Source organism: Ammodytes marinus (genome assembly GCF_949987685.1).
Source record: "Ammodytes marinus genome assembly, chromosome: 5".
Taxonomy (NCBI): domain Eukaryota; kingdom Metazoa; phylum Chordata; class Actinopteri; order Uranoscopiformes; family Ammodytidae; genus Ammodytes; species Ammodytes marinus.
The window spans coordinates 18,148,766-18,162,576 of NC_137234.1; the positions used below are offsets into that span (position 1 = coordinate 18,148,766).

Genomic DNA, 13,811 nt, shown 5'->3' on the forward strand with positions numbered 1-13,811 from the left:
TGCCCCATTTTGCACTTTATTTGTTTTTATATATTGTAGGGTTATTATTATTATATTATTCACATTGAATTGACATCTTCAGTTGATTTTATGATGTGACACAAGATATTTTTTATTTCACTGTTATCAATGTTAGAATACATTAACAAAATAAATCAAAAGCAAAGTTATATTTGTCCGAAAAATTGTCTTATTTGTGACTCAAAAACCGCAACATGCATTTTTTAGTCAAACACTTGTTATTGTAAAGATTTTCTTGTTATATTAAACCTTCGTCTCCATTTCTCCTTTACAGAAGGGTGCTGCTGGCCTGTCACTCAGTTTTACCAAGTACGTCCCAAGTATTAAAGCATAGTAGAGTAAAAGGTGGATTTCATGGGAATAATAAATCAAATTATGACCAGTGCATGCAGTGATGTGGTTGGTAACTGTAGATTGGACATAACAAATGTCATGTGTATGTCAGTGTTGTTAAAAAATGGTTCCGTGTTGTTTCAGATAAATGCAGAGAACCTGAGTGCTGCACGTCTTTGAGACGTGTCCGTCGTCTGGGGCAGCAGTGAAAAAAGGCTTGGCTTCCAAGCCATGATGAAGGTAAGAACATTTTACCTACTGAATTATATATTGCAAATGCTTTGCTTTGTTACTTTTTAAAATGTAAATATGAATGGAGTTAAATTTATTTGGATTTAAAGGCATACTAAGCGATCTCCAGTGAATGTTTGTTTATATTTATACTAACCTCAGGCCCGTGCCACACATCCTGCGTCTGTTACTGCTGCCTTTCTCTCTCTCTCTTTTTGGCCACACATGGAACACCTCAGCTGCTGCAGCGCTGCTTTTTAAAGCCCTGTCTTCCTACGTAGAGTTCTCATAGATAATTCCCATTAATATGAAGTTGATTCATGTCATTTCATGATACATATGATTAATATTTAGTTTTGACAGTAATCCGTATGCCTCATTGCCTTTTCTTTTTCTCCACATTTGCACTTGTGGGAAGTTTAGAAAAACACAGCAGGAAATGGTGGAACTACAGCGAAAGCTGCTAGTATGAAGTCAATATGACTGTCAACAGAGTATTTCTAACAGTTAAAGCAGTGTATTGTGTTAATACGGTCGCAGAGAAAAAAAAAGCAGACGCGCAGTAGACGCAGGATGTGTGTCCCGGGCGTTATAGTGTCTGGGCCGTTCCTCAAAGTCCATCCACGACGTTCTGACAGCGGTTAGCATAAACATAAACAGTTGCTGGCTCTGAGTCAGGCTTTTTAGATCTCTGTTAACGGAGCCGCGATTGTGTGTAAACACCTGACTTTTTTTGAATGCACACACACGACAGACAGATAGCGGATTCTTAATTGCTGATTTTGACAAAGTGGTCAAGATTACAATAGTTTAGTATGCCTTTCAAATTAAGGACCTGATTAAAGATTTCTTTGTCTTTGCCCACTTTCATACTAGTTTTCGACAGTTTGAGTTAAAATGGTGACATGTTCTTTGTTCTAATCCTTTAGGACAACATCGCTGCTGGCAGAGAAGGCATCATAAACAGACTGCATTTACCTCAACGAGGATCCTGATCTGCTGCAGGACTACATGGTGAGTGTATGCAAAATAGTTGGTGCCTTTGCCACATTTAAAAAAAAATGTTTTGTTTGTTATAACATGTTAATGCACAAATGCAATGTATCACAGTAAAGCCAGTGGTTTAAGGTTTCAAAGGCTTTTTATTTAATGTATCTGCTACAGAGTCTGAGAATTTTTATACTTCGTCTACGTCTTTTTTTTTTTTTTAATTAAAGAATGTTTTTAATTCTTAATGAATGTGTAGGCTAATATTGTGGTTTACAAAAGGCCAATGGTTTAAGCTTTTAGACATTTTTGATTTAATGTCTGTCTCTGCCACAGAGGCTGAGCATCAAGAATTTAGTAAATGTTGACATTCTATGCAGTTTTACAGTACACCCTCTGGTCTTGGGAGGCTGTTTTCAAACTGCTTAGGTTTTAGATGGAGTACTTTTAATTGGCCTTAGGTCTTAATGGGTTAATGTAATGAAGTTGAGTTTTAGAAATAGTTTGATAGATAAAGTGAAAACTAAATACATATATTTTCCTTTCACCAGGACACAGCTGATCCATCAAACCACCACTACACCTTCGAAGAATTCCAAGAAGATTATGGAGTAAGATGTAGCTGAACCATCAAGATAGGCCCAAAGCTTGAACACTAACATACACCAGTGAGAAGAGCTGACCCTGGTTGAGTCATGTGTAAGACACTTACAGCTTTATGTTCCTGGACTGAGAGATGCGGCTGTTCCTCTTACCACAAGTGATGTTTTACAGTAATTGAAAATGTGTCAATAGTTTGCTGTTTTTACAGTTATTGCTGGAATAAAGGTGTCAACTGGATCATTTCCCTTGTTTCATCATTTGTACTTTTGAAAAAAGTGGGTAGTGTTAAGGATAATCTAGAAAGTTGAAGTAAAGTATTTAACAAGAAAATGTTTAATGCTGTCATTTTAATAGTTTTTAGTTGTATTTATATTTGAAATATAGTTAAAGTTAGTTTAATTGATGTGTATATTTAAAGTATTAAATTATATCTAATTATTATGAATATAAAAACATAATTTGACATTCAGATATTAAAATTACAGATCATGTTAAAGTTAATTGATCAAATAGTGTTGAATTACAAGTGAGTGAATTGTGTTGGAATAAAGTGATCAAACTGTTTAGGACTAAAATGATCCCAATACGTAATTTGAAAACATTTCTATGACTTTATATTAACACAAAGCACTTGTGTTGAGTTAACATGATTTGGTTGTGTTGAGTTAACATGATTCGGTAGGTTGCAGCCAAAGCAAATATTTTGTGTGCAACCACTGTCCACAATTGAATTGAGTAAATCCAATGCATCTTTTTTTTCAGTGTAGTCCTTCGTTTCCGCTTCTGTCCCATGCTGCTCTGTTTACTTTCTGTTGTAGTGATTCGGTTACACAACTAGCCGGAGCAAAGTAAAATTCCGCTGCTGCTGAGAAAGTAGTCCCTCAAAATGCGATGATTCATGCGATGCGAGGTTGGTTTTATTTCTAACATTATTCTATCAACACAGACATTTACATCGATATAATCTAGCGTTATAATTGATAAGCCTCGGGTGTACTGTGGAGTGGGTAGCAGGCTAATTAGACCCTAATCATGTGCGCCAGCCTAGCACGAGCAAACTCTGCAACTAGAAGGACTGAATGAAATGTGTTGAAAACTGTCTCCAATGATAAAGAACACTTAGGCTAACTTGGGAATCAGGCCCTATGTCCAAAATTCCAAACTATCCCTTTAAGCCTCTGCAAACCAGTTCTAGTAAAAATCAATACATTATATCAAGTTGGGTGTCTCAATAAGCTTTTTAAAAAATCTGATTTGAAATTAAATATTCATAAATATTATAAAACTTAGTTGAAAAAACAGCTTTTTACAGTCTAGAATGTTTGCCAGGACTAACATAACATAGTTAGAATGATTTAGTGCATTTGGGTTGTGTTAAATTGAGTAAATTCCAGTTTATTCACATTTATTCCCAACATTCTTGTTAACTCCCATAAATTCCCGTTCATTTCCATAGAAAGTTTCCAACTTTGAAAATTCCAGGAATTTTGCAACCCTAGTAGGGAGTCATAGTGAGAGCTGTCTGTTATGCTAGCTGCGGGAAATATACACACAAACAAAGATTTGAACCTCTGGATCACTTTGATTTGGTACTCAGAAACCCCCTCCCCTATGTCTCCCAAATACTCCACTTTATTGGTCAAATTATGTGTGGGAAAGAACTTTGTTTTTGTGGTTTTGCCATTTCTTATGAGAATAACCTCATATATGTAGGAGCATGTATTACATACAGTGTGTAGGTGGCTGCTGCATACTGTCTCTGTGAGTAATTCCTTTGCACATTACTTTCTCATCTTGTCTGGAGAGGCAGAGTCTAGATAGCTGTTCAGTTTGACTGCTCAGATCCTATCTGGCTAATTGTATTCAGCTTGTAAGTTAGTTTTAGATCCCTGACAAATCCTTTTGTACTACTTTCATCAACAATCAAGTTATTTGCTTAAAGGGATACTAAACAAGTGCTGTATTTGAAAAATTGTCTTTGGGGCTTACTGACTGTTTATGAGAGATACATTATTGGATTGTTTGTGTTTGTGTGTTTGTCCAGTGGTGAGAGAGGCATGCTGATGGCTGGCCTGGAGGGAAACTACTGCAGCAACCCCGATAAAGACAAACACGGCCCCTGGTGTTACACCAACAACTCTGCCATTCCCTGGGACTACTGTAATATAAAACCATGTGAGTGCATGAGGAAGGCATGCAGTACCTTCATTGATGCACAAAACCTGCACGTAGAGACACACAAAACACAATCTGTGTGACAATGAAAGTTTGTCCTAGTTCTTGATCAAAGAAGGAGCTGGTGTGGATTTGTTTGCACTGTGTCTGGTGGTCTGTTTCACTCACACACACACACATACGCAAACACGCACATTTTATTTGCAGTGTGTAGCTCTGTCTACACTTGCAGGTGAGTGTGTTTCAGAGGAGATTCACAACCCATCAGGAAGAATTGGGAGGGCTCCTTCTAACTATTCCCACATGGACCAAGAGCTAGAGGCATCGTGCCTGTGGGTGCACGTGTGTGGGTATTTTGCTGTGTTGATGACATTGTGTTTGTAACAAAACTAGATAAAGGACCAAAACAGTGATGCTGCATGTTTTGGCATATAAACATGTGACATTAGGCCTGCTGCTAGCTAATCATTTGAAACCAATGCTGCTGTATTTTAGAGATTGTATATATGATGCTGAATGTTAAACATCCATAATGCAGAGCAGCCATGTAAACTGCAATAACATTCAAGAATAATGTAATGTTAACTAATAAAACAATTATGAACTAAACTGCAGTATATGCAGGTTATGAGAGTGTGCTAAATGATTTTCAAACTGCACAAATCTATACAAATTGTAATGGTTTTATTTAGTGTGTGCTGAATGCTAAGTATATTAAAACATTTTACAGTTTATCTTTGATGTGGTTAGATACAACTTGTAAACTCATAGTATGGTCCTTTCAGGGTGTCTTACTATTTTTTTTAAGTAGCCTTTTGTGGCCGTTTCTACACTCAACAAAAATATAAACGCAACACTTTTGTTTTTGCTCCCATTTTTCATGAGATGGACTTAAAGATCTAAAATTCATTCCAGATACACAATTGTACCATTTCTCTCAAACATTGTTCACAAATCTGTCTAAATGTGTGATAGTGAGCACTTCTGCTTTGCTGAGATAATCCATCCCACCTCACAGGTGTGCCACATCAAGATGCTGATCTGACATCATGATTAGTGTACAGGTGTGCCTTAGACTGTCCACAATAAAAGGCCACTCTGAAATGTGCATTTTTTTGCTTTATTGGGGGTCTGGGGACTCAGAACCAGTCAGTATCTGGTGTGACCACCATTTGCCTCATGCAGTGCAACACATCTTCTTCGCATAGAGTTTATCAGATTGTCAATTGTGGCCTGTGGAATGTTGGTCCACTCCTCTTCAATGGCTGTGCGAAGTTGCTGGAGACGGCTTATGGTGGAGAAATGAACATTCAATGCACGAGCAACAGATCTGGTTGACATTCCTGCTGTCAGCATGCCAATTGCACGCTCCCTCAATGCTTGTGGCATCTGTGGCATTTTGCTGTGAGACAAAACTGCACATTTCAGGGTGGCCTTTTATTGTGGACAGTCTAAGGTACACCTGTGCACTAATCATGATGTCAGATCAGCATCTTGATGTGGCACACCTGTGAGGTGGGATGGATTATCTCAGCAAAGCAGAAGTGCTCACTATCACACATTTAGACAGATTTGTGAACAATGTTTGAGAGAAATGGTAATATTGTGTATCTGGAATGAATTTTAGATCTTTAAGTCCATCTCATGAAAAATGGGAGCAAAAACAAAAGTGTTGCGTTTATATTTTTGTTGAGTGTATATGGCCATCATGAAATGCACACCCGTGTGCGAGGTTGCCTCTTATCTTGTATCAGTTACTAGCCCTGATCCCCTGTTTGTCTCTTCTCCTTTCTGCAGGTGATGCTCCACAGAACATAATTCCACTGGGTGAGTGTCAGCCTTTATGTCGTTCCGTATTTGAGCTGTATTTGATGGCCTCCAAGGCAAGCAGTGCTGTTCTCAGAGTCTGATTGAGTCATTTTACGTCCAGCTTTTACGGTTCACGATGCAAGACATTATTTTGTAATGAAGGCATCTGTTTCTGTGTATGTCGGCATGTTTGTGTGTCTGTGTAACTCACTGGAATTGACTCATTTGAAATCAAGAACAGAGGAAACAACCCTCAACCTCTTTACATGCAGAGTTAAAATGATAACCATGTTGGGGCGACCGTGGCTCAGTTGGTAGAGCGGGTTGACCAATGATCCAAGGGTTGGCGGTTCGATCCCCGCCCGGCCACCTGTGTCATGGTTGTTGTAGCCACAGCTGCCCCAGGGCAACTGTGGCTACTATCGTAGTTTACCACCACCAGTATGACTGTGTGTGAATGAATGGAACCTGGAGCCATGTAAGCGCTTTGAGTCCTTAGGGAATAAAGCGCTATATAAATCCTATCCATTATTATGTGGTCGATGAACATATTCAAAATTAACTTGAATTAATGACGTCATCAACATAACTGGTTATGTTTTACATATTATGATGATGATGATTATGGCGGATCATTTGGCAGCCTCAGTGCCTTTCTATTGTGACTATTTAAACAATAAAGTCACCATTAATTTCAGTGTATCTGAGCCTGTGAATGGATGTGCATATTAGATTGTACATGACATCAGATGTATTGAAATGTTTGTGTTAATGTATTTGTGTGTGTTTCTGCTTTCAGGTGAGCTATCTTCTGTTGGGTGTTTTGTCCACAAGAGAACCAGGATAGTGGGAGGTAGTCCAGTGGGCATATCAGACGGCAGCTGGATGGTCAGCATACAGAAAGGGTACGTCAGCGCATTTCCTCTAGTGCTGAAAAAGAACAGTTAGCCATCCTCCCTGGAATACAGAATAAAGAAAATAAGTTGAAGTGTGTTTCTATTTTTTTCTCCCCAGTAAAGACCAAATGCTGTTTCAGAGGCCTTTCCACTATACTCATAAACACATGCACGCAAACATTGGTGCAAATATGGGTTTTTCTATTGTTTTCGATACAGTAGCCGCCTTCATACCCAATATTTGAGTCTATCGGTAGCTTAATAGAGACACATTACCTATTATTGTAAGAAGCCAATTACCAGTTGTAAATGGCAATTTTGAGTTGTGCAAAGCCCACATTCAAAGTATTACAGTTAGTTTAGATTAAAACATATTATCTTCCAAACAATGCATTGAAACAGCTCTCTTTAGGTCAGAATTCTAAAATGGTTGATTTGCATGCAAATGCTCTGCACTACTACCTCTGTAAAGTTTTAGATGTGATCAAGGCAATTCTGTGACGTGGTTCTATGCACCAACAGGTTTTTATAATGTGTCTATGTCCCTCTGTTCTCAGATTTTACGGTTTATTTTTACAACTGGAGTTCTGTGAATTCCAGACTAACAGTCTCAGTTCTTGGATGCATTGTATGTCTATTAATGGTCCTTGATGTGACATTTGTGTTTTGTGCTCTTTTCAGGTCAATGCACTGGTGCGGGGGTTCACTAATCCGCGAGGAATGGGTACTCACTGACAGGGAGTGCTTCTCCTCATGGTAACTTCAGCGCTCGCTGTCTGTAAATGTCATTATTTCCTTTTGTTGAAATCCCTGAACTGTCAGTGCATGTATATTTTACACCTTTAGTGTATTCGAAGTTAGATTTATGTGTTGAGTTCATATGCATTTCTCTATATTCAAACACTACCTATCTGACTCCCTTCAGTTGGTACTGTCTGTCCTGGTCAGTCTAAGCTTGCACAGAGTAATAAATGTGAAATATTTGAATATGCATTAACTCTGTCTTGTGCTTCTCCAGCGTTCCAGACCTCAGTGAGTATCAAGTTTGGTTGGGAGTGTCAGATATTCGAGAGGGTGCTTCTGACTGGTCCAAGAGACAGGAAGTCAGCATAGCTCATGTGATATGTGGTCCTGAGGGCTCCAGTTTAGCCCTCATAAGGTTGTCTAAGTGAGTGCCTGGAAAAATAATCTAAAAAGATGTATTGCTATATATTTTGGTATGTGTGTGTGTGATGTTGATCATGTTTTGCACTTTCTGTGTTCTTTGCTATGTCAAGGCCCGCCCTTCCAGCAGACAATGTCCATACAATTCAGCTACCTGTGGCCGGGTGCTCCATCCCAGAAGGAACAATGTGTAAAATGTATGGATGGGGGGAGACCAAAGGTAATGAGTGATATGCTGTATTCTACTTTCGCCACAGCTGTTGTTTACCTTTGGCTTTAGTACATTTACATTGCATTTCTCTTGCACCAAAATGCTGTATATTCTTTCTGAAAATGATAGAAGACGGAGGTGCAAAACTATATTGTCGCACAGTCTTCTCTTAAATAATTGGTGGCTGTAAAGCTTATGTGTTTTTCAACCTTGGGTCAGTAGTGCTTGTTGGGTGGCTTGATATACAGACAGGATCACGGGCGATTGATGTTGTAAATCAAAGTTAAACAGGGCCATGTTATAAAGCATTCAAACCTCTTCTCTTGCTAACATATGTTATAACTCTGTATTAAATGTATGTTACCATGCTGAAAATGTTCTACAATAGGTGTTCTGCGATGCAATTGTGGCATTTTTAGTGCATACCAAGCCCCACGGAGGCACATTTTTATTTTAAATTACATCCTTTAACTCTTTCAGGCACTGGCCACGATGATTTACTGAAGGCGGTCGGCATGCCAATTGTCAGTAATGGCAGGTGCAGAGAGATGCATAGAGGCAACCTACACATCACCAACACCAAGATCTGTGCAGGTGGCACGAGGAATGAGGGAGTGTGTGAGGTAAACTGTTACTTCTCCCTATTGTTTGTCCTACTGAGGTGTTCTACCATTTAAACAAGATGCCAACTAACATGTTTCATTGATCAGAAGGGAAACCCTGCACTAGAATTCACATGGTGTGCGTTCAGTCCTCTTCAGATTCTAGAACATTGGTTGGAGTAATTGCCCCCAGTGTGTGAATGTACAAGTATTAGCGCCTTGGTTTCGACACAGCACTTTCGATCCGCATCTCAAACAAATGTTCTTTGAATACTTGGGCTTATAGTATTCAGTCCCTTGTAAATGGAGCAGATGGAGACAGTTGCAGTAAATTGCATCAGCGATCAAAGGTTTTGGTTTTGTGTTTTTTTTTCAAGTTGTGGACCAGAGCTGTCCATGTTCTGAAATACTCTGACGGTGTTGTCTGTCACTGAGAGCTTTAACATGCTTATTGCTTCTTTCTTTTTTATAACCCTGTCATGAACATAAACAGTGACTATAGCCATTCGTCAACCGACGCTCAAGAACAATGTGCAATCTATTTCTTCTTTTGCAGAGGGATTATGGCGGCCCTCTTGTGTGTCAGGATGGTGACATCAGAGTTATTGTGGGAGTGAGTGTCCATGGCAGAGGCTGTGCCCGGGCCAACCAGCCTGGCATCTTCATCAACGTGCCCTTCTACACACAGTGGATCTACAAGGTCTTCAAATATTACCCCAACACGCAGACTGTCTAAAGACTCAAAAGGAGAATAAAACAAAAACACAGCAACTAAATCAAACCTAGAGCCTCTACTTCTGTAAACCCATGCGGTGCACCCAGGACACCTTGTTTCTATGTTGATCATACCTACATAGCCCACAGGTCACTAAGAATCTGAGGATGCATCTGAGGAATCAGAAGAACTCTTAATAATGGAATGGATGCTGAAACCATCTGATGTAAGATTTTATCACAATAGGATGCCATACTCATTCTGAGAAGTATTGGTAACAATGGTCGTAATGTATATCTAGACATATGAAATGAACTGATGAAGCAGCTAGTAGTAAAAGACAGGACCCAGGAAAAGTTACAGTAACAAAGAAGGATGTCTCTGATTGAATTGGGAGCAGACATTCAGTTTCATCCATTTTTCATAGTTTTCTTTTGGTAGCAAATCCACACGAGTGGTATGTGTGCATGTGAATATTCTTGATTCCTGGCATTACTTGAAAGTTTTAAACACCAAAGTGCAGTGGTTCAGCAGCTCCCTCTGTAGAGTACATGGATGGGCCACTTATGAAAACTATCCAGTGGTAGGGGCAAAGTTAAGGGCACTCCACTGAGCTCCAAGCATCTCCAGACGCTTAACTAAAGTGGTCCTTACTGTACATAGTATTTGAGTGTATTTGTGACACTCTAAAGGTGATTTGGGTCTTATAGATCTATGACGAGACATGGATGTCGTGGTCAGCAGATACGTTGTGTACAGTGTGTTACATTTCAGCTTTCAGTCAAGTCTATGTCTCATAATGATGTCGGTTGTACGAAAACACCAAATTAAAACTCAATTTTCAGTATGTTATTTTGTTATCACAAAGCCACTGACTGTATGAACAATGCCCACTTTGTATTTTGTTAAGATGAAAGGAGCATGGCTGGTCATCTTTTATCTGGTTTGAAAAAGAGCGGATAATGAAGCCATTATGTGCAAACACACTTTCTGTATACAATCTGAAGTTTCCTTAAACCTATGTGTTAAACAGCCGTGTGTGTCTGTGTGCATCTGTTTTGTTTTTCTGCAGCAGTGTCAGTATGCAAAAAGAAAACCGCAGATGGAATGTGTGTGTGTGTGTGTGTGTGTGTGTGTGTGTGCGCGTGGGTGCGTGTGTGTGTGTGCGCGCGCATGTTTAAACCAGAGCCGAATGAATTATCCTCTCCCCACACTCAGACCTTGGCAGACCTCCAAATCCAATCCACTCTGGATATTAGCGTCACAAAGTATGTCACTTCAAACTTTGTCATGGAAAAGAAGAGAAGGTCTATGTAACTGCATTGTCTGTAATGGATGTTTCTCTGAGATGACTGAATGGCCCTCGAAACAAATTAACACATCTCTTTTAGCAGTGCAAAATGATTGAGATCGCTTTCTATTATAACTTCATTATGTGTGTAAGAGTGAGAAACGGTGTGTGTGTGTGTGTGTGTGTGTGTTTCTGTGCATGTGCGTCTGTGTGTACATGTGTGCACTGGAAGATGCTGCAAGCTGCTATATTCTACAGGTTGTACAGAAGTGTCTTAAGGTCTCTGTATAATGTACATTTACAATGTCCTCTTATCCAATATGCTAAATGTTAAACCCAATTTAAGCAATTATTTGAAATGTTTTATGTCTGTCACTATATTAAATGTTTTTTTAATCTATTTGTTTCATTTTCATTTCATGTTTTAAATGTCACATCCTTTGAATGCCCTACATAAGTGTTCTGAATGCAAATGTGAGTAGTGTCGGCCAGTTCTCCTGCTCGCTGTATAATTAAGTCAAGGTTCTAGTGCTTCCCCACCAGAAGATGGCACTACAGTAGCACATACATAGACTAAAAACATGCTTTGGTAATCTTACTAATCTCTCTCATTCTCACTCTCACTCTCATTCTCACTCTCTCACTCTCACTCTCTCACTCTCTCTCTCTCTCTCTCACACACACACACACACACACACACACACACACACACACACACACACACACACACACACACACACACACACACACACACACACACACACACACACACACACACACACACACACACACACACACACACACACACACACACACACACACACACACACACACACACACACACACACACACACACACACACACACACACACACACACACACACACACACACACACACCAACATTTATAGTCACACATCCACAGAAGCACACACCTGAGACCACACCACCCATTTCAGCCAAGTAGCTGTTGTGGTCAAACTCTACAAAATAATGACATAATTCTTCCCTCACCTTAGAAGGTTTAATAGACAACAGTTGGTTGATAGATATGAGGGGCATAAGAGATTATGTGTATGTGTGTGTGTGTGTGTGTGCGTGCATGTGTGTGTGTGTGTATGTGCGCGTGTGTGTGTGTGTGTGTGTGTGTGTGTATGTGCGTGTTTGTGTGTGTGTGTGTGTGTATGTGTGTATGAGTGTATGAGTGAAGTTGAAAGAGCCAAGCCAAGGAAAGTGGGGACTGAAACCTGGAGATTAATTGTGAATCCATTGATGCTGTATTAGGGGGATTTATGGAGCAAGCAAAAAATACACAGGGATCGACATTTTCTGTTGCCATGCACACTGTGTGCGCTCGTGCAGACACAACACACACGTAATACAGTACACACACACACACACACATGCACGAACAGAGCTCTCTGTGATAACAACTACTGTTGAGGCATCAAAGGGAGATGAAGTGTAAGAAGTTTTCTTTCATCTGCAGGTCAGCCTAGATGGACAAAAAGACAGAAAATGTAGGCATAAAGAAGAGGACGGACAGGAAGACAACTGCGAACAGACACACACACAAACACACACACACACACACATAGAGTGAGTGGCGTACTTGACCCTGGCTCAGTGCACCGTGAGACCTACAGCATACATGAGGCTAATGATCCAGAGAGCATGGCTTATGTCAGGGCTGTTCATGCTGGCGTGAAAGGATTTGCGTGTGTGTGTGTGTGTGTGTGTGTGTGTGTGTGTGTGCGTGCGTGCGTGCGTGTGTGTTCCTGTGTGCGTTTGTGTGTTTGAGAGAGAGAGAGAGAAAAAGAGTGTGTCAGAAAGAATCAAACTTAGTATGCACATTCACTTGGGAACCAAAATACTCCAAAATAGTCCTAATTTACAAGGTAGCTTTATTACAAATGTGTTTAAAACTATATACAATGTGTAAATTAATGATATAGAAAGTAGTACAATGTATTATATTGGAATAACAACAGATGTAAATGTATTGCAAAAAAAAATTGCAGTGCTGCAATGTGTCAGGTATTGGCGTGAAGGAAGACACCAACATATGTTTTGTTTAGTATCACAACATCAGTTTTTTACAAACTTATTTTGGTCTTGCACAGCACAGCTTGTACCCCAAGAATTGCTGATCATGAAGTGGTGCATTAACATATTCTGTCGGTTTAAATAGACAAATGTTCCATTTCCTGATACAATTCAAGCTAAATCTCTAGCTGGCATGCCATTGAAATTCAAACAAAGTAGCAGGGTACTCTCACTTGCTGCCACAGTTAGGCTGATTATTTCATGCAGAGATCTAAGTGCGACTGGTGGCGTCTCAATCCCGCTGTGTGTGTCAGTGTATGTGTGTGTGTGTGTGTGTGTGTGTGTGTGTGTGTGTGTGTGTGTTTGTGTGTGTGTGTGTGAGCAAGTGAAGGAGAGTGGGTGAGAGAAAGATGGAAAATGAAAGAGGGAGGCTGATTATTCCAGCGAAAGGCTTTTATAAGCCACAGGACTCCCATTACAGATCATTGAGTTTCAGACTTAGTTAAGACTATCTTTCATAATCTAATCGTGCTGTCTTTGTAATGTCATTTACAAAGACCTCTTTTTTATGCACTTTCCCTCCTCTCTGTGGACTCTTCAGTTTGAGAACTCCATCTCTCTCTGTGTGTGTGTGCATATGTCAAAGTGTCACGTGTAGGATTGAGGAAGAAAGGATTGTGTGTGTGGGACCAGTAAAGCTTTTATAATGATCCTTCCCGCATCAGTAT

The 13,811-nt window shown here is 39.8% G+C and overlaps 1 protein-coding gene across 1 annotated transcript in view; it reads left to right on the forward strand.

The window, feature by feature from the left end:
• The window catches only part of hgfb (hepatocyte growth factor b), a 30,167-nt gene extending 18,729 nt beyond the window's left edge, over nucleotides 1-11,438 (forward strand). The window contains exons 11-18 of the mRNA XM_080028573.1: nucleotides 4,220-4,350; nucleotides 6,148-6,177; nucleotides 6,959-7,064; nucleotides 7,737-7,811; nucleotides 8,074-8,223; nucleotides 8,333-8,439; nucleotides 8,911-9,053; nucleotides 9,589-11,438. Coding sequence (XP_079884699.1) covers nucleotides 4,220-4,350; nucleotides 6,148-6,177; nucleotides 6,959-7,064; nucleotides 7,737-7,811; nucleotides 8,074-8,223; nucleotides 8,333-8,439; nucleotides 8,911-9,053; nucleotides 9,589-9,768 — 922 coding nt within the window. The 3' untranslated portion in view covers nucleotides 9,769-11,438. The remainder of the gene's footprint in view (nucleotides 1-4,219; nucleotides 4,351-6,147; nucleotides 6,178-6,958; nucleotides 7,065-7,736; nucleotides 7,812-8,073; nucleotides 8,224-8,332; nucleotides 8,440-8,910; nucleotides 9,054-9,588) is intronic.
• The last annotated feature ends 2,373 nt before the right edge of the window (nucleotides 11,439-13,811 follow it).